This window comes from Arachis stenosperma, chromosome 10 (assembly GCF_014773155.1).
Source record: "Arachis stenosperma cultivar V10309 chromosome 10, arast.V10309.gnm1.PFL2, whole genome shotgun sequence".
Taxonomy (NCBI): Eukaryota; Viridiplantae; Streptophyta; class Magnoliopsida; order Fabales; family Fabaceae; genus Arachis; species Arachis stenosperma.
In genome coordinates, this window is record NC_080386.1 from 13,948,548 (window position 1) to 13,969,115 (window position 20,568).

General features: G+C 30.5%; 1 protein-coding gene across 1 annotated transcript; it reads right to left on the minus strand.

The window, feature by feature from the left end:
• Positions 1-14,276: 14,276 nt before the first annotated feature.
• LOC130955996 (probable trehalose-phosphate phosphatase J) lies at positions 14,277-19,203 on the minus strand. The gene is made up of 11 exons (XM_057883015.1): positions 19,050-19,203; positions 18,636-18,906; positions 18,176-18,316; positions 17,744-17,908; positions 17,373-17,435; positions 16,693-16,794; positions 16,436-16,513; positions 15,874-15,943; positions 15,611-15,681; positions 15,326-15,418; positions 14,277-14,667 (listed from the first exon to the last, which is right to left on the minus strand). The coding sequence occupies exons 2-11, from the start codon at positions 18,888-18,890 to the stop codon at positions 14,608-14,610; spliced, it is 1,098 nt and encodes a 365-aa protein (XP_057738998.1). The 5' UTR covers positions 18,891-18,906; positions 19,050-19,203; the 3' UTR covers positions 14,277-14,607.
• Between the last annotated feature and the right edge of the window lie 1,365 nt (positions 19,204-20,568).

A 20,568-nucleotide genomic window follows, 5' to 3' on the forward strand; every position in this document is an offset into this window, starting at 1 on the left:
CATAATTTATCATGTTTGTTGGTCCAGAGATTGGTACTAAAATTTTAGTCTCCATATCCAAAATTTTAGTATTTCAGTACCTTTAAAAAATAGAGACACAGGAGACTAAAATTTTGAGGGACGGAGACAGAAACTTTAATAATATTTTATACCTAAAATATCCCAATTCCAGTTAATTAATTCTAACTTTACCCTTTGTGTAAATCAAATTAGGGTTCCATTCTTTGCAATCCATCACTCCTTCATCTTCTTATTCTTTCTTCGAAGACCTCCAACTGCAGCATAATCAGCCTTTTCTCCCCGATTTGTTCTCTAAATTGTCGTTTCCTCTTTTGAAGAATTTACACTTGGACATGTGTTTCAGTTTCAAGTATCTTCATGTTGGTTGCAAGGCTCTTGAAGATTTCAGTTTAGAGAAATATTTTTTGTTACAAGGGTTGGATATTTTATGTGCAAAGTTCAAGAAATTGAAGGTGGTAAGTTGTTTTGGCACGTATACTAAGAAGAGTTGGGTGAGAATTAGTGCGCTGAAGCTTCAAAATTTGGTTTGGCACTATAATATGGTGATAGATACGGGTATGTTAACAGAATTTCAAATTTGACATTGACAACCATTAATTATTCCTTGAACTACTTTACCTCAATGGTTTGGCTTTCAAAAGTCAAGGAACGAACATGAAAGAGTACATACAAGAAATTATTCACACTTTGAAGCTTTCCAATGTTAACATCCTTATTTAGTTTGAAGAAACCAACTGAAGCATCACCGCATAACAAGGAAAATGAATTATGTGAGGCGGTGCAATTGTGAAGCGTTAGAGACTTGCAAACTTGCCTTGCTCGTTCGGGATCGTTGGCGGTGCTGTCGGCGGCGGGGAAGACCGGATGATTCCTTTCTTTCTCGGTTAAAATTTCAGGGAGAGGGGAAAGGGGTTGGAGATTGTTGAAAAATGAAATAGAATTTGGGTTAGGGTTGCATTTTAAATTTATGGGTATTATTGTAATTTCAAACATTTTAGTCTCTACTTTTATTTCAAACCATACAAGATACCAAGACATAACTCAGTCCTTACACTTTTATATTAAATACAATATTGAGATTTATTTCAATCTCTGTCTCTCCCAATCTCTGTCTCTCAATCTCAGTCTCTCTGTCTCTGTTTCTCTTCCAAACGCTACCTTAATAACAAAATTCAGTCCCAAAATTCACGCACAAACTATTGATTATTACACCAAGTAATTCTCCTATTTTCATCATCTTTTGTAATGATCCTCTATCTATTAATGTGTCCAAAGTCTTTTTCAGTTGCATGTTGAAATTCCAGCATCGGAACATCCTTTAACAAATTTACCAATTTGTTTCTTTCAAAATTGAGGTTCCAACTTCTGTTATATTTGTTTTTTGTCTATTGTACCAAAATTTGGCTCTGTGTGATAATGACGAACTCTTCTATTATTGTTATTGCTTCTTCAAGTATAAATTGAATTACCATTTCCACTTCTTCAACCTCTGCTGCCATACTATTACCTCCATTTAAAAATTCACTCAAGAATACTAGAGGATAATAGTTTATATTTAAAAGATATACTCCTAGTGCCGTCATTTATTTTTCTTGGATATAATTTACACAAAGCCACCGTTGCATTTTTCTATCTCTTTTTTCATGAACAAGTCTTCTCTCCAATCTCCTCCCTGTAGCATCTGTCCTCCTATAACAGCACACATTATTAAGTTTATCCCATTCAGACTAATGATATAATATTTCTTCCAAATCTCTTTTCTCTTGACTTCTTTATTCTCAAATATTCTTTTATTTCTCACCTTTCATATAAACCATATAATAGCAAACCACAAATTATTCTATTTCTTTCTTGCAAGTCTAACCACCTTTTGATTGCACCATCCATCAAAGAAGGCCTTAAAGTCATTCGGTCTAACCCAGTTTATCCCACCCTTTTACATTGCTTTTGACTACATTAAATTCACATAATTGCAATAAATAAAAAGGTAATTTTTGTCCTCAACAACTTGACTATATAACACACAGCTAGCCTCATTATGATTTATAATGTTCAAATTTACTAACCTTCTTTTTGTATTTAATCTTTCAAGGATCGCACTCCAAGCTATGATCTCTTTCTTTGGAGATATCGTTACCTTCCACACATTATCAAAGATGTGCTTCGATTCAGCGACTCCCAGATTTTTTTTCCACCGCCACATTAATGAAGGACTTGATTGAAAAGCTTCCATCTTCTAAAAATACCATATTGCACATCATGGATATGTGAAAGTCTGAAACTAAGAAAATAGTTTGTAACAAGTAATGTAATTTCTCATAGTATTTACAATCTCACTCAAAAAGACATCTTCGTCATTACAAATTCCAGTACCAAGTTAAATCGTCCTAGAAACCACAATTTGCTATTACTTCGGCTTTCTTTGATGAGATTGCATCAAGTCTAGGAAACTTGTCTTTGAGGCACAGTTCTCCTACCCATGTATCCTCTCAAAATCTTGTTTTACATCCATCTCTACATATTTTTTAATCTCTTTCCATGCAATATCCTTCAACCAGTTACATACTTTGACGCCTTTAACTATGTCAATCTAAGGCCCATTTGATTTAGGTTTTCTATTTTCTATGATAGATTTTGCCATATTACTACCATTACACGATGTCACAACATGCTTCCAAAAGGGCTTATCCTCTCAAACCTCCGTACTCCTTAGGTTTCTGTATTTGGCTCCAACTGATTGTAGGCATCACATTTCTCCCTTCTTTTTCTCTCCAAAAGAAGCTTGATTAAAGGAAATAATTCTTTTTGCCACTGGTTTCGCCATTTTGTACATGCTCAGATAATATAATGGAAGATTATTTTTCACTGCTTTTATTATGACTAATCTTCCGCTTTAATAACAACCACGCCTTCCATTTTACAAGTTTTGTTTAATTTTTTTCTATTATCAGCTTTCATGTAGACGCTCTCTTTGGGTTCGCCTCCAACGGTATACTCAAATAAGTCATTGGGAGTCTACCAATTGCACATATCATTTTCTTTGTCAACATCTTTATGTTTGGTTTGGACACATTTATAGGGATCAACCTAACATTTTGTTAAGAGCTTCAGCTATAAAAATAAATAGGAATGGCGATATTGAGTTACCTTGGCAAATGCCAAGCTTCATATGAAACAGCTCTGATGGACTTCCATTTATTAAAATTGACATCATAAATATTTTTAGAAGGCCTTGGATCCATCCTTTTAATATATGTTCCCAAAACTCATGCTATCCAGAACATGATCCACGAAGAAGTTTTTTGGAAATCCAACTTTAGTATGATCCATGTCTTCGTTTTTTTCTTCAACCATGCCACCGTTTTGCATGCAATGATTGCACCATCGAGTTATTTGCCTATCTTAAACAAAGGTTGTTTGGACCTCACCTACTAATTTTTCCATTATCCTCTTCATTCTATCTACCAACACCTTCAAATGACTTTGTACATGCTTTCAATCATGCTTATTCTTCTAAACTTCCTCATCTCTGTTGGAACATCCACCTTAGATGTCAATGTTACCCATGTCATGTTGAGATTTGATGATAGATATTCTGTTTTGAAGAAGTTCATGACATCCTCATTAAAATCACTACTGATGATATCCCAAATCCTCTTGATGCCTAGCAAATTAAATCCATCTGAGGCCGACGCCTTAGTTGAGCTACAACTCTTATCTATACCGCGTGCTTAATATCTTCTATTGTTGATAATTTTTTTAGATTGGCTGCTTGCTCCTCTACGATTCTATTTAGTAAGCCTTCTTTGATCATTATATTCAGAAACTCATGTTGGTAGTATAATTTCTTGAAAAATTTATAGGCCTCCTATTTTATTCTTCTTGGATTTCTAACCGCTCATTCCCCCACTCTCAATTCAGCAATGTGCTTACTTTTATTTCTGATTGTTGTTACTACCGTGTGGAAATATTTTGTGCTCTTATCTACTTCTTTTATGTACTTATCCCTCGACAGTTATTTCCACAACTCCCCTTTTTTCTTATACCATAATTCCAGCTGACCCATTACAGCTTTTCTTCTACTCAAATTTATATCCACCTTTACTTCTTCTTCCAAATTGTCATCCACTTTTGTAATTTTTTTCTCAAATTTTTTTATCTAACCGTCTATATTCTCAAATATCTCTTTATTCCACTTCGAGATATTTTTATTAAGAATATTTATTTTGTCTTCAACTGAATGTTCCCTAATTTGCACCATTCTTCTTCGATCATAGGGACGAAATTTTGGTGAGAGAACCAAAAGTTCAAAGACCGGAAAGGTCTAGGACATCAATTTTCTTCTTCCATTATCAAGCAAAGCGGTAAATGATTTGATCTGGAGCATTTAATCACTTCTACTCTTGATTTTAGGAAGCATTGAATCCACACTAGGTCAACATAAATGCGATCTAGTCTACTAACTTGTCTCCTTTTTCCATGTGAATTTTCTCTCCTCTCCTATAGAGAAAGATCAATAAGATTCATCTCTTGCATTCAGTTCCTGAAGTCAGACATGCCTGCCAAACTGTTCCTGCCACTGATTCTTTCTTCTACAAATAAAACTTTATTATAATCACTAAAGTGATAAAAGGGGTCTGCATTATATTTTTTACCTGCAAGATTTTTTTTCAAAGTTCCCTTATTTTTCTTACAGAGTAATTTCCATGGATTACCATGACAGCCAATTTCATGTTCTATTTTTTTATTTTAATATGCCCCTCACACAAATCTATCTACTACCTTTCCACCTTTCAATTACACAGAATTTTTCCTTATCCCAAACGTACAAAATACCTCCATTCACATCAATAGATTCAACATACTCCCAAACAAAATTGTTTTGATCCCATATTTTATTTACTAACTTAACCATCATATTTTTTATTTTTTTTTACTATACCCACAAAACATAGTCTTTTACTTTTAATTATGTCTCTAATACATCCTAATTTTCTCCCATTTCCTAGACCTCTAAAGTTCTAGAACACTATTATGATTGAGTTTTTGATACACCAACCTGATTTAGGGATATCTTCATTTTGTCTCTTGATCTGGCTCTGACGTAGATCCCCTCTTGCTCATCACCTTCTTTTTTTGACACTTTCCTTAGATGCTTTATTATTTCTTCTTTATTATTGTAATATATCATTAATTGGGAGTCACTCTTCCATGTCTCATGCCCTTCGTCTTCAATGCTCTCGCCCTCACTATCCTTCGACGTCCTCATGTCCTTTTGCATCTCTAATTTTTTCTTCGAAATTCTCTTATCTTTCTTTCGGGTGATTATTTTCATACCCTTTCATTGAAATTCCTTTTCTTTATTAATTTCACCACTTTCCTTTTTCTTGTTTTTCTCCCGCTTTTTTATTTATTCTTCTATTTCTTTATTGGATCCTATGTGCTACAATATTCTCACCCCATTAGTGTGATTCTTTGTCTCATTAAAATGCTCCTCTACCTCCACGTTATTTAATGATGGGCTAGTAATGCCCAATTCTTTCCTTATGACCTCTTCAAAATCTAGAGGTAACCTTGGGTTAGAGAATGATTCATTGTCCATTTCTTTTTTGTATTGATTGTCTTTGTTCTTTATTGAGCCTCTTTTTTGGTCCAACTGAGTCTCTTGAATCACTTCATCACTTATCTTATCATAAAAAATGCATTTAGTGAAATTTGAACTTTTCACAATATTAAAAAATTCCATCCTATGCAAGTATAGGATTTCTTCTCGTATTTCATGCATGGGCTTCTCTCTGTGTAACCATAAATATTGTTTATTTATTGTGCCACTCCCATAATGATTCTTCTTGATTTTTGCTTCATCTTCTTTTGCCAACTCCTTTGATTGATCTTTCGTATTCTCACCTCTAAATGGTATCTTCATGTCCTCCTCGCTTGTTTTCCCCTCCTCCGATCTATTGTCACCTCTTGCCTTCAAGTTTCTTTGACAAATACCTCAAATTTTGCATCATCGATTATCGATGTTATTCTATCATTGATAACTGTAACCCAGTTGGTGGTAACCAAAGCCTTTACTGAGTCAAAACTATCCCCTCTCATGGATTCTTCACCTCAATTCGTAGGACTGTTCCTCAAACGGTTGCTATCATTTAGACATTATTTTTGTTCCATGCATGAATAAGAAGGCCAAAAATCTCTGTCCATGCCTGTCTTGACCTGTTTGTTTTTTCAACAAACCATTTTCTTATTTCACCAAAGTGGTTCAATAGGAACAGTGATTGAAGAGCTTCATGCATATGCTCCACTAAATTAAAGCCAAGGATCATTTTAAAAGAACCCATGTAGCTTACCTCAGTAAGAGTATGCCAGTCCTTGAAAAGATTTTGGGTGACTTCTTCTCTTCTCAACGGGTTTATAGACTCTCCCACAATGGCTCTTTCAAGTTTTTCTAGCAAGTTCTTGTCTACTGTACCTTTAATCTCTCCAAGCATCACTAGTTTCTCCTTTTTTTATCTATTTTGTGAATGATTTTATACCATTATCCTTTCCCATTAGTGCCTTCTTGAATGTTTTTTTTGGTCTGCCTTGCTGAACCCTCCATTATTCTTCTTGTGCTCTTCCCATTTGGTTTACATGGTTTTTACTATTCCATTCATTATCTTCTTGGCTCTCCCTCTTGTACTTTGATTCAGATAATCTAAGTGGCACGCCATTCACTTTATACCCGTTTAGATTTCTAATTGCTCTCACTGCATGGTTTCTGAAAGCATACCTCACAAATGCGAATCTATACCTTGAGTTTGCTCTGATTTTTCTTGATAAATACACATCCACTACCTATTCTTCTATGCTAAATGTCTCCCATAGCCATTGTAGACTTGTATCTTTATTTAGATTATCACCAAAAACTATAAACGATTTTTGCTCTAGCCTCTTGAAGCTTTTGTTAGTCTTCCCATATCTCCCCGGCCTAGTATTATCTCCCTGTGATCTCTGGTGTGGTTCTGGTACATGTTGCAATCTAGGTTTTCTTCTCCTAACCTCTACCCTAGTGGTGTTTTTCCTCCTCACTGTCCCTTTTATTTTTTCTCTACTCTCATCTGTCCAAGGAGGTCTCTCCTTTCTCCTCTCTCTTTTTCAATGTTTATATTATCAAAACGGGATACGTTCAATTTAATTTTATGTCTACAAACGAAATATGTGTATACATTTTTTATTTATTGTGTTACCAGTGTTTAATGGCAAGTCAAATGTGTAATGCTTTAGTACAATTTCGGTATTCTCCTCTCCTTAATCCTAATTATATTCATTTCAATTGTAATCACTCGTTAGTAACACAGCAGCACACACCATGCACTCCAGTCTCCTATTTTATACTCACTCGAACATACTCTATATTCGCCACCGCCTAGCTGTCTCAAGTCCTCAGCCTCAACTCCTTTCCAACTTTTTACTTCACCTGCTCTGTCTCCTACCTGGTTAAATATTATTTTATTTCTATCAATTTTTTAAAGTTTTTATTAAAAATACAAGAATAAATTAAAAAAAATTATTGAATTAAATTGAATTTCTCTATTTGTTATACGAATTAGTAGAATTTTTGTGATTTTCTAATAAAAACCAAACATACTATTTGTGACATGGTTTTATTGAACATATAAATAAATATTTTAGATTTTTGTTGAAAATTAAGTTTATCGTTCTTTGTTTCAATTTGCAATAATTTTTAAAAAATTATTGAAAAAAATCTTGCTCTGAACGATTTTAAATTTTGAATATCATTTTGAAGCATCTAGGTCTAGGATTTTAATATTTTTCATTATATTTGGAATATCTTTCATTTTATGTAACTATAACATAATATATTTACATTGTGGACTTTTATTTTTTTTTTATTTTTTATTGGTTAAAAAGAAATAGCATTCTTGACCCACCATCTAGTGGGATGGAGAGTCATTTACAACCTATATAGTTAGACAGAGCAAACCGAGCTGTTCCATTGTCTTAAACTTGGTGGAACAGGACGAATTGACCCATTTGTCATCCCTAGACATGAAGCACTTTGAATTAGATTTGTATTTTATAAGAAAATAGGTCAACCAACAAAAGTTGTATATTGTTCATAGAAAAATCTTTTTATAAATTCATATTCAAATTCAAATTTAAAGTTACACTTTCAATAACAATCAGTTTGAGAGAAACTAATAGAATAGATACTAATAATGGTAATAACTAATACAACTTGAGAAGTTAAAAAATGATTAATTCTATTTCTTATAAATAGATTAGTTAATGTCTAAATCATTAATTCTATTTTAATAGAATAAGTTATTCTACGTGTATATATAAAGTCACTTATACGTATTGTAAGAGAAGTTGAGATATATCAATACAATACAATATAATTTACAATTTTTCGAACTCTTCTCCCTTACAAACTCTATTATTAGGAGGGATGATGGTGGTATATATATGAAAAAAACATAATTTAGAAATAGTGAATCCACACTACTCTAACTGGGTACTTTTCTTTTCATGTTGTCTATCTACGATTAACAACAAATTTAAAAACTTAATATAAATAACAATAAGTAAACTATTAAAATGGTTTTCGAAAATTTTAGTATTGACAAAAAGAATCTTAAAGGATGTAAACGATAAATTAGCCCCCAAAAAATTTTAAAATTTGACAAAAGTACCCAAATCAAGTTTATCAAGGAATCAAACTCAAACACAAATTCATCAAGGAATCAATCATGCATGCAATGAAGATCATATGACAAGAAAAAATTCAACAAACAAGGTTTAGTTGTAGGATTTTAGTTTTTACTTATTAATGATAAATCAAATTTATCTCTTAAGTTAAAGTCATATTTTAATCAAAATAAAATAAATTTTAACCAATGATTTCGAAAATCCATGATTGAGGATGAGTATGGGTCATATTATAATTATCCTAATATGTTTATAATGGATTATGGAAAGTAGGACTCAATCCAATCATGCACAATAAGGCGCCATAAGTCAAAATTCAAAATTGCTGAAGTTTAAATCTAGATGATCGATCATGATAAATTAGAGGATCTATTCTCATGTGCTGAAGTGCTATATTTCACGCAAATTTGAACTAGAGGATTAATCCCTAGCGTTGTGAACACAATACCCTACCAAGAGCATATATTTTTAAATCATTTGCTCTCTCCACTCATTCCCAATGTTTATAGGTGTTTGGAAGCCTATAAATAGAAATCTCGATTGTTTTGTTTTAGTACATAACTTTCTTCCATATTATAAGGTTTTATTGTGATCAAATTTCATAAGTTTTCAAAGTGTTTTTCATAAACATTTGAGAGATAGTTTGAGATTACTCATAATACTTTATTTGTAACTATATGCTCTTTTGAGAGAGCTTATTATTTCTGAAGTTCACTATCACATTTTGTAAATATGATTTTTGTAACTTTTCTTGTTTGTTGAGAGACATAGAGGTTGTTTTCTCTAAGTGGTGAGACTTGCTAAACAATATAGTTGGGGGTGATACCTAAGATCATTAAGCACTCAAGGAAAGATGCTTAAAGTTGGTATTACTTTCAATTTTTAGCGAAGGAGTCTCTAAGTGGAGTGGCTTAATCGAATTGGTGATTATATATCATGAAGTATTCATGAAGTACTCTATCTTGTAGCAGTTTATCAAGCGCCTTATAAGTTTGGTGATATAGTAAAAATCTCCGCATCTTGGTAGGGAGGACGGGACGTACGTGAAGAAGTTATACCGAACTAGAATATATTATGCTTGCACATCTTTCTAACCCTTAAACTTTTTACATTTCTTGCTATTTTACATTTCTAAAATGGTATCGAAAGTTGGCTCCTTATAAATGCTTGGAAATTTGTTCAAGCCATTGAAAAAGTTCTAGTACGAAACTATTCACATTTAAGTGCGTGGTTTAAATGCTTGAAGTTCACTTATAAGCTCACAAAAAATAGAAGTACATTGTCTTTATTCCCAAGTTTACATTTTCATAATTTTAAGTTTTTATTTATATTCTACAAAATTTCTAACTTGTCATTAATACTGAATTCACGCCCTCTTGAGTATCTTGTGCTTATTGACTAACAAGTAGTATCAAAGCACAGTTAATTCTTACTGTTAGTTTGGGTAGAACACCAATGGAACTCTCGCTTGTGACTGTGTCACCGAAGCAAGACTCTTAGCTCATTGGTATGGTGAACCGGTAGAAACAGTTGTCCGCTGATATGATAAGTGCACTTGTTAAGTGACATAGTGGGATAGCTATGGTCAGTAACAAGTGGCATCAGAGCTTAACCTCTCTGAAAATCTTAATGTAGTGGAATAGCTATGATCAGTAACAAATGGCATCCGAGTTTAACCTCTTTGAAAATATTAACTGTTCGAGAGTGTAGATCATGGTTGGGACAAGTACAAACTTCAATCACTTTAAGGGATATTTATCATACCATCCACCACTCCTAGTTGGATTAAACTAGGCCTATTGATAAAATCACATGGCCATATGGATCAAGTCTCAAGACTTGAGAATATGGGATGTGGTTGAATGTGAAAATTATGTATCCACCAAACCAGTTTTTAGAAAAGAAGGTTTTTATTTTTTAAAAACAATGATACTTCCTTCTTCATATCCCAAATTAGTTTTTAGAAAATGTGGTCTTTGATTTGCTAATATTTCATCCAAGTTATTATATTCTTGGAAAACTTTTGTTAAATTATTGTTCAAAAACTTAATTGTTTTATGAAATCTTTCATTTTCAGCTATTGTATCAATAAAATTAAATGCTGATAATTTTTCTTTCAGACTTACAATTTTGATTTTCAAAACATCATTTTCAACTTTCATATTACATAAGAATGATATTATCATCTGCATCTAATTTTTCTTGTAAAGTAGACATTTTACATTTTAATGCTTTATTTTTCTTTTTATACTTAGCATACTTAGATAAAAGCTTATTAAAGTTATGAGTTAAATCATCAACAATATCATGTAACTGTTTAGTAGAATAGTCAGAATAATATACATAAGTTCTTTTTTCTTAGGCATAAGACAAATGTGTGCTCTTTGTTCTTCTTCAGCATCTTCAGATAAATCATTTTCTAATTCTTCCCAATAGGTAATCAATACTTTCTTATTTTCTTTTTTAATTTCTTCTCTTCTTTTCAGCAAAGACCATTTGGCTTTGAAGTGTCCTATCTCTTTACAGTAGTGACAATTTAATTTATTGGTTTCCTTCTTGACCTCTTCAGATGATGAGAAACTTCCTTTTCTACTTTTGTTTCTTATCATCTTTTTCGACCTTTTTGTGAAGAACACTATCTCATTCTCACTAGGTAAATCATCATCAAATTCAGCTTCAATTTTCGACTTTAGAGCAACACCTTTCTCTTTATTTTCAGTCTTCAAGTGAGTGGTCTCATATGCTAACAACTTCCCTCACAGCTCATTATAAGTTATTTTGTTAACGTCGCTACCTTTCTGAATAGTGGTAGCTTTTGTTTCTCGCTACTTGGTGAGACTTCTCAGTATTTTTCTGACCAACTCTTTTTTATTAAAGTATTTTTCTGTTGACCATTGAGATTATTGATTATAATTAAGAATCTCTCGAACATCTCGTCTATGGACTCTTCCTCCTTCATGAAGAATAATTCATACTCTTTCATCAGCATGTCAGTTTTGGTTTCTATAATTTGATTGGTTCCTTCATGAGTCACTTAAAGATTCTTCCATAGTTCCTTTACAGTTTTACACCTGGAGAATTTTCTATACTTATAGCATAGTGCAACATGCTAACTGCCTTAGCATTTGACTCTACTTTTTCTTTTCTTCTTCTATCAATTCTTCGTCTTTTTTGGGGATGACTTGACTTTCGAGTGTTAGCTTTTTTAGAATATCAAGTTCATTCATGATGATCTTTTAGATATTGTAATCTGTTGCTTGAATGAAGATTCCTATTCTCTCATTCCATTAGGAATAGTTGGTTCCATTAAAATAGAGTAGAGGGTGATAGGATTGTCCTTCGGTTAGGTTGAAAGAGACTAGATTGGTCACCATGGATCTCTTCTCCAAGCTGTTAAACTTGACTCTAGAGCCTAATATATGATGCCAAATTGTAGGTTTTATGAGCTTTGAGAAAGGGGGTTTGAATCTAGACACTTTTTCAAATATGAAATGTGTTAGTGAGCAAGTAGGAGATTTTTTTTGTCTTTTGCAACTATAGAAAGTGACAATGAGGTCTACGTCCAGTCTCTACCACAATTATGGTTGAATTTCACTATATCAATAGCCAAGATTATAAATACCAATTTCAAGACCAAGACAACGATAAACGAACCAAACTGGTTCTATAACAAGACAAATGAAACTACAATTTCGAGCTTTACAAACATACACTAAAACAAACAAAGCTAGAATTCTAACCTTCACAAACAAACACCAAGATAAAAGAAGCTACGATTCCGAGATTCACAAATATCAAGACAAAATGCCAAGACTAAATCAAAACAAAAGACAAAAACCGAAACTATTCGGCTTTTCTTCCTAATTCATGCCTTTTCACTCATAAGCTTTTTCTCAAAATAATATCTCACTGAAATATAGGCCTTTTTCTTATAACCAGGAAGACTCCAAAACTAAAAATAAATCATAAAATCAAAACACAATGAAGAAAAATAGTGATCTTTAAAGTGCAGGCTATATTCCTAAATCAAAACACAATTATTCTTGCTAGCTGTTGTTGTCCAAATCAATTGTCATAGTTGTCATGATTATTTCCAATTTTAACAGTGTCTTCAATATCTTCCAAATCCACATCAAATTTTGATCTTGATAGTTTATTCTTTCTATCAATAACCAAATTAGCATCAATGCCAATATCAAATTGTGAAATACTTAAATACACAAGCAATCATAAAAATTAATTGGGCTAAACTCTAACCAAATGTTTGTCAGTATAATAGAAGATAAAATATTTCTGAACTCAACACCCCAATATACTGAACCTTAACCTCCACATCCTCTGCATTTTACCCATGTGGTGATACACAAACGTTATAAAACCATCCATATACTGATAACAATAAACGCGAAAAAGACTCCATCAAGCAAGTCCTAGGTACTGCAAAACAGAGCAACAAAATGTTTCACACAAATGAAAGGAACAAACAAAAATTTCTCAAGAACAATGAATAAGAAAACGTCCAATGATCGTTGTAAGAACTTTTTTTAGAAAAGCAAAGCAATCAAGCAAGCTCTAAGTACTACAAACAGAGCAACCAACTTTTTTATACACTAATAAAAGGTACAAACAAAAATTCCTCAACAACAATGAAGATAAAGATATACAACTTCTCATTGTAAGAATCAGTTTTAGAAAAGCAAAGCAATCGAACAAGCTCTAGGTAAACTTACTTTTTCGATTAAGCTTAAATGATGGTTACTGGAGTAGCGACAAACAATGTTTCAAGCAGCTTCTTCAACAGTGCATATATGCGACCTTGGCTATAGCGTCAATGGCGGGAGGATGAATATCTCGAACAATGGATATCTCACTCTGTCTGTGTGTGACCTTTGAGTGCTTTTAACAAAATGTTTACTTAATAAGAATAGAGTGATTGTAAGTAACTAAGAAATTTTAGTTATTATCTAATTGGGGTTTTCTTCATATTGAATTGGAGATTAAATTGAAAAATTTTTATTTTTTCCTATGTCACTTAACTAAAATAATTATTAAATCCAAGTCATAGTAGGGTTAAAAGAGTTTGTCATTTTAACACTTTCGATTGTCAGATAAGCATTTTTCGTTTACTGTGACGTCACGCTTTTAAGTTTAGGTACTACGGTCAAATTTTAACATTTTTAAGGGCTCTTTTATCGTTCGTAACTTTTAGAATTTTTTTGATCAGCGTTAAGACCTTTTAAAAACTATTTTAGTATGTAGTTTATTCAATAACAATAGTATTCATGAGTCATAACCAAATAAATGATAAATTTTTAAGAATCTATAATTAATGAAACGAAAATGTAACAAAAAATAATTAACAAAAAATAAATAAAATTTATCTTATTTAATATTTATTAATTGTTTTATTTTTTTGTCTGCCTTAACATTATGATTAATGAAAAGTGGGTTAACAAAGAAATAAGTGAGAGAAAGAGTACAACTTTAATTACTCTTAATGGTTCAAATTAAACTCGCATCGGAGTGATAGATACACAAGCTTAATTAGCGTTGACTTGTACTACTCACTGCTTAACTTATCTAATTACAACAACAAGACATGCTTTTCAATTCTCAAACAAAGACGAAAGACACTTTTGTCTTTCTTCTTTCCACATACATACATATATAATTATATATAGACATTTGCATTTTCTTAATAATAATACAAAATGTCTACATTAGTTACTAGTTTACCACTAGCTACTACATATACGTCGTATCCAAACTGCACTTCTTCTTCTTCTTATTATTATTATTATGGCAGGTTGGGAATGTACTACATACGTATATGTAATTTCATGTACATTATTATTACATATATGCCCACTAACGTGCTCGCATGGATACCTGTTTCCATTCTACCAAGCGTTGAAGAAATTCCATCACCTGCATAAAAATCCAATAAATATATTAGTAATGATAATTAAATAAATAATAAAAATATTATATATTTTGGGCATATATTTCTGGGTATCTGGATATATTTCTGGGCATATACTATGTAAAAAAATAAAAAGAAAATAAAGACAAAAATAAAAGTATATGTATTCGAGATAGATAAATATTTATCTCCATGTTCTGTCTTCATTGTTCTCATGTTTTGATATGGAAAAACTGAAGAAATGTTACTTTATTTTAGGACAGAAAATGTTTGTATCTCCATTTATATAGCCCTAATGAGACATGCACGTCGTGTGTGTCTTCATTTTCTTTATTTTTAACCAAACACTGTACTCAAGTGCTCATGGTGTAAATGTTTGTTAATTTGATTAATTTGATATAATGACAAATTAATGTGCGTAAACGTACTTATGCGTCTAGGTACATTAGTGTCGGAATATTATACACTTATTACACACTTATTACATATAATATTATACATTAATTTTAGTAATAATTAATAAATACATACAAACAAAATAAAAAAATCATGACTAGTTTAGCCCTCCAACATTTTGGTATTTTTTTTAATCCACCAAATTTACACAAGACGAAGGCATATTTTAATTTGACACATAAAGAATAACATCATTATTCTACTTGCCTCGTTAGGTTCTTGAAGAGAGTAAGAAGCACTTGTATCCTTTGGAAATTTTGAGACAAGAACCCCTAAACCTTGGCCTCTATCTCTTAATTTCTGCATGCATACGATGATATTCAAATATATTAAATATTAAGTATTATAATAATTAATAAATATTAAATAAGATAAATTCTAATTTTTTTTGTTATCAAATATTTTTGGAATTTAATTTCTATATAACAAATTGTCCCAATCATTAAATAACTAATGTATATGTATGTATGAAAAAGCTTTAATATAGGATACCTTGAAAGCATCTTCATCGGTTCGATCATCACCAATATAAATTGGAAATACATCATTACAGTTGGCAAATCCTGTTGAAAATTATTAATTTATTAGATGCTGTTGTTCAAGTTGGAAGCATGATCATTATTAATACTATAAATAAAAACTAATAATTAGTCTCATGTTTCATTAATCATATCTTTATATATTATTTAGCACATGTTTAATTGTGACAATAAGAAGGATAAGCAAATATTTAAAGTATATTACTAGAAACTCACCGAGAGACTCTAGTAAAAATTCCAAGGCTTTGCCTTTGTCCCATTTAATAGTGGGGCGGATCTCAACTACCTGTGTTAATTAAAAAAAAAATTACATGAAGCTAAATAAGATATCAACCGTGCTACAAAATCAACATAATTTATGTTTTTTTTCAGCACTTAACCATTATATTAGCATATTTATATAAGTTGATGTTAAAAAAAAACTTAAATGTATTAATAGAATTTGTGTGCTGATCAAAATTATTAACTAATATAAATAAAAATTAATGACCCATAAATTTTTCTTGTAAAATATCCCACATTTTATATTGAGTCTACTGTAATCATTATAATAATTATCTATTTTTATTAAATAATATCAAAACAAAATATACTAAAACTCTCAAATAGATAAACTGACTAGTTATAAAACATTTAAAAGCAAATAATTTGAGATAAAACAAGACCCAGCTTCCACTTAGAACATACACATGAATACATAAGGATATATAAAAAGTTAAATACCCAATAAAATGGAAATAATATAATAAGAATAAGAAATAGAAGCATGACTATTCACCTTCCTTCCTTGTGTAAGACGAAGCTTAGGGTACTCTTTTAACACTGATTGAACTTGATGCAAAAGTTCAGTCCATTTCTATTAAAAATTATATAATTATTTGAGTTAGGCTTTTTTATCATGAACATAACAATAATAATAGTATTATCACAATTTACATAATAATTATAAGCAAATTATTATTATTATTATTATTATTATTATTATTATTATTATTATTATTATTATTAATTTGCAGGAGCACTACTTGTATGTACCTTTTCATCAACACAACGAAAATGAACTGAGACGCAAAACTTGTTGTTCTCCACCTTAGCTCCAGGAGTTGATTTTGTCTTGTCCAACAATTGCTGGTACACCTAATTGAAAAGTTCATATTGTATCCAACAAATAAGTAAATAATTATTTCCCCCAACTTTCTAAAATAATGAAAACCATTCCCTTAGAAAGGCCAAAAAAAATAAAAAATAAATAAAGTTACATGGACAACTCATAAAGTCATCCATATAAAACAACTCATATAAAGTAGGAGAGATTTTACTGAATTATGAAATTATGATAGAAAATAAAGCTTAAATTAAAAAAAAGAAAAGACATATGAATGGTGAGTTTTATTTTATTTTTATATTTGTCTTATACTAAATTTTTATTTCATTTCTTTATCAAAAGAATTGACTACTTCTAATTTTTTTAGTCATAGAAATTTTAATATATTATAACATAATATTTTCTTTTTTAATTTAAATTGATAAAGAAATACTTTTATAACTTTTAAAGAATCTATTTAGTAACTAAGACAATAATAGAGACCATCGGTAGCTAACTTTTTTTGTTATTTGAAGACAAAAAAACTTCCAGTTCTTCTATAAAGCATGAAAATGACACAATTTTCTGTTTCTAATATCTTTAAGAACATATTCCAAAATCCAAACACTACCTCATCTATCATGGGAAGAAATTCACTTGCTGGTTGAAAAAGAACTCCTTCTGCGTTACTATCCTGCACAGATTTCCATAATACCCAATGTCAAAGAAAAAAAAAAGTGAATTATTTTAATAAATTTAATTTTGATACATATAAAATATTTTACACAGTCGTACAATCACATTATTTTTTTTATAACAATTCACAGTCAATAAAAATAATAGTTATTTTTTATAAAATAGTATTATGTGATTAAATATGCGTGTAAAATTCCTTTATAACGACGGTACATTAAAATTAACTTGTATAATTCAATTTTAACTTACGTACTATACTACTATACAATAAATAAGATGGACGTAAAATACAAATAAATCGCTTACTCTGTTGTACTTGGAAGTTCTTGTTGGTCCTTTAATATCCATTCCGTGGCTCCCAGCATAATATAGCTCTGCCAATCGAACAAAATTGTAGACCTTGTCTTTGCATCTTCCCGTGACTATGGCAGTTGGAAAATACCTTGCGAGTTTTCTAACCGTTTTCCTCATCTAAAGAAACAACCATATAAGAACAAATATGGTCTTCTTCAAAAATAGAAATTAAACATGATCTATGATAACAAAAAGAAAGAAAAAACAGCCGGCAGAATTTATTGTTTTTGACCAGTATTTTTAACCATTAACTTAGTTTCTTTAGTCTAACAATCTAATAACATACTCTTAGTCCATATTTTTAAACGTTATTAACTAGCTTTTAATAAAAAATAATAAATTATGCTGATCCTCTCAATAATGAAATTAAGAAGAGACACCGACCGAATTCGACATGAAAGCACGGTCAGGGTCCTCGACTATAGGAGACAACGTTCCGTCGTAATCAAGGAACATCACAATTTGCTTCCCCTTGGATCCTTTCATAATTTCGTCAAACATGTCCAATGCCGATGGATAGCGAAGCTGTTTTTGTTATCATCACCAATCAGGTTTCATATATATGTTACTACTAATACAAGCTAGTAATTAAGGAAGTAATAAAAATGGTGAAAGTTTTAAGTGCGATTGACTTTATGTAAAGTTGATAGCTGAGAGACGTTAAATGATTTAAGTGATTTAACTAAAATTTCATCTAATGGTTCTCAGTTATCAACTTCACGTGAAGTTGACTGTACCTTAATTTCCACCAATAAAAAAAAATCACCAAAGAAGAAAATAGGGTGCGTGTTTCGAATTTTGATGATTAAAGAGTTTTGTTAAGGTGGGTTAGTTGGGTTCTCACAATCCAAGAACTATGTTCTTCAGTCAAAGGAGTGGACTTGAGATGAGTTGGGGAAGAGGCTCTCATGGATTCAACCAAAGCGTTGATTCTGTTATCTCCATTGATCTCAAGGTTCTTGAGAACCCTCCTTGGCCTCCTTGAAATGGAAATGTACCCTCCACCCACCGGTGGCTTTTGCGCCGCACTCGCCGCCGGAAAAACCGACAAGTCACCGCTGGATTTGGTGTTGCACACCACCACATTCTGCTGTGTCATCTTCGATAGAATCTCACTGAAAAAAAGGTAAACAAAACAAATTCATTGGTATATTTATATTATATTTAGGTAATGATGGCTCAAAATTTAATCAGTTCTATGGTATGAATATATAATATAAACGTTTATTTTAACTAATCAAAACTGATTCATAACAACCTTTCAAAAAAATAGCACTAAGTAACTAATTCTTGTAACTGATTATTATCCTTTTCACTTAGGCTTGGAGGAAGTTGAAATACGTAACTTCTAGAATAAAAAGAAATTGAAGTGCAAAAATGAAGGGCGAGGGAGAAGGTTAGAAGAATGCAGGGGTGTTTGTGAGGGGAGAAGACAGAGCCCCCAACCTTTGATTTATAGTGGCAAACTCAAACGTGGGGACCACGCCCCAGCAGCAAGGAATTTATTGATTATAACTTTTTTTTTTAAAAGAGGTAAAATTATAACTAACTTTTTGAAAGAGTGCGCCATATGCGTGATATTTTTTTTTCTATCGTAAAAAAATAATATTTAAAATAATATTATATCACCGGTAAATATTATTATTTTTTGTTAATACTTGATTAGTAATAATTTTGATCAATATTTAAAAGATTTTATACATAAGAATTAAGAAGTATATAATTTATATATGTATTTATTATATACATAAATTAATATAGTTTGTGTCTATATTTTTTTAAAATTTATACATATAAATTAATAAAATTTATTATTAAAAATAATTTAGTATTTATGTTGATCAAATAATAATTAAAAATATTAAAAATTGGTTCAAGAATTTTTTTTCATTTTTATTTTTTATTGAAAACAAAAGCAGGATGAAAATTAAGATATATGAATTTAAAATTGGTGTAATATGGGTTTTTCGCAATATTTACAATTTGTGAGAAAAAAAAAAGTTCTCCTTGTAATTTATAAGAAGCCTTTTTGCACTTTACGAAAAGCAAACCAACTTAGACATATTCGGTTTTTTCACATTGTACGAGAAGCATAAGACTCCATACCAACGTAAATCACCTCAAATCTCATTTTGGTGCACTTCATCGAAATCAATTCCATTTTAATATTAATTTATTAGTATTTTTACCCATTACGGGAATATAATCCTTTTAGAATTTTATCGATTTTGTCATGATATTATAGATTATGACACATAAAATTTATAAAATTAAATTATTTTTATAAAAAAATTGTAAAAAACAAGTTTTTATCGATTAAAAAATCAAATTTTCGTAAAAAAAGTTAAATAATAAGATTTTTAATTATTATTTTTATATAAAAGAATTTAATTTTTTACTAATAATTAATTTTAATATTTATTATCTAAAATTAAAAAAAAATTAATGTATATACTTTTATATTTGATTAGATGTTAAATCTGTTGCACAAATAAAAATAATTAATTTTTATGCTTGCTATTTTAAAAAAAATATTTTTTCTCTATGTATATAAAAAAAATTATATTAATAGTTATAAATTAACTCAAAATTAATTTTTTTTAAACAATTGAATCTTTGATTCTAACTTTTAATCACAATATTAGTATTCTCTCCAAATTATATGTAATAAATATTTGAAAAAAGAGAAGTGAAAATATAGATTAGAAAGATAAGTAGTAAAAATTTAAAACTAAATAATATATATATATATATATATATATATATAATATTTTTAA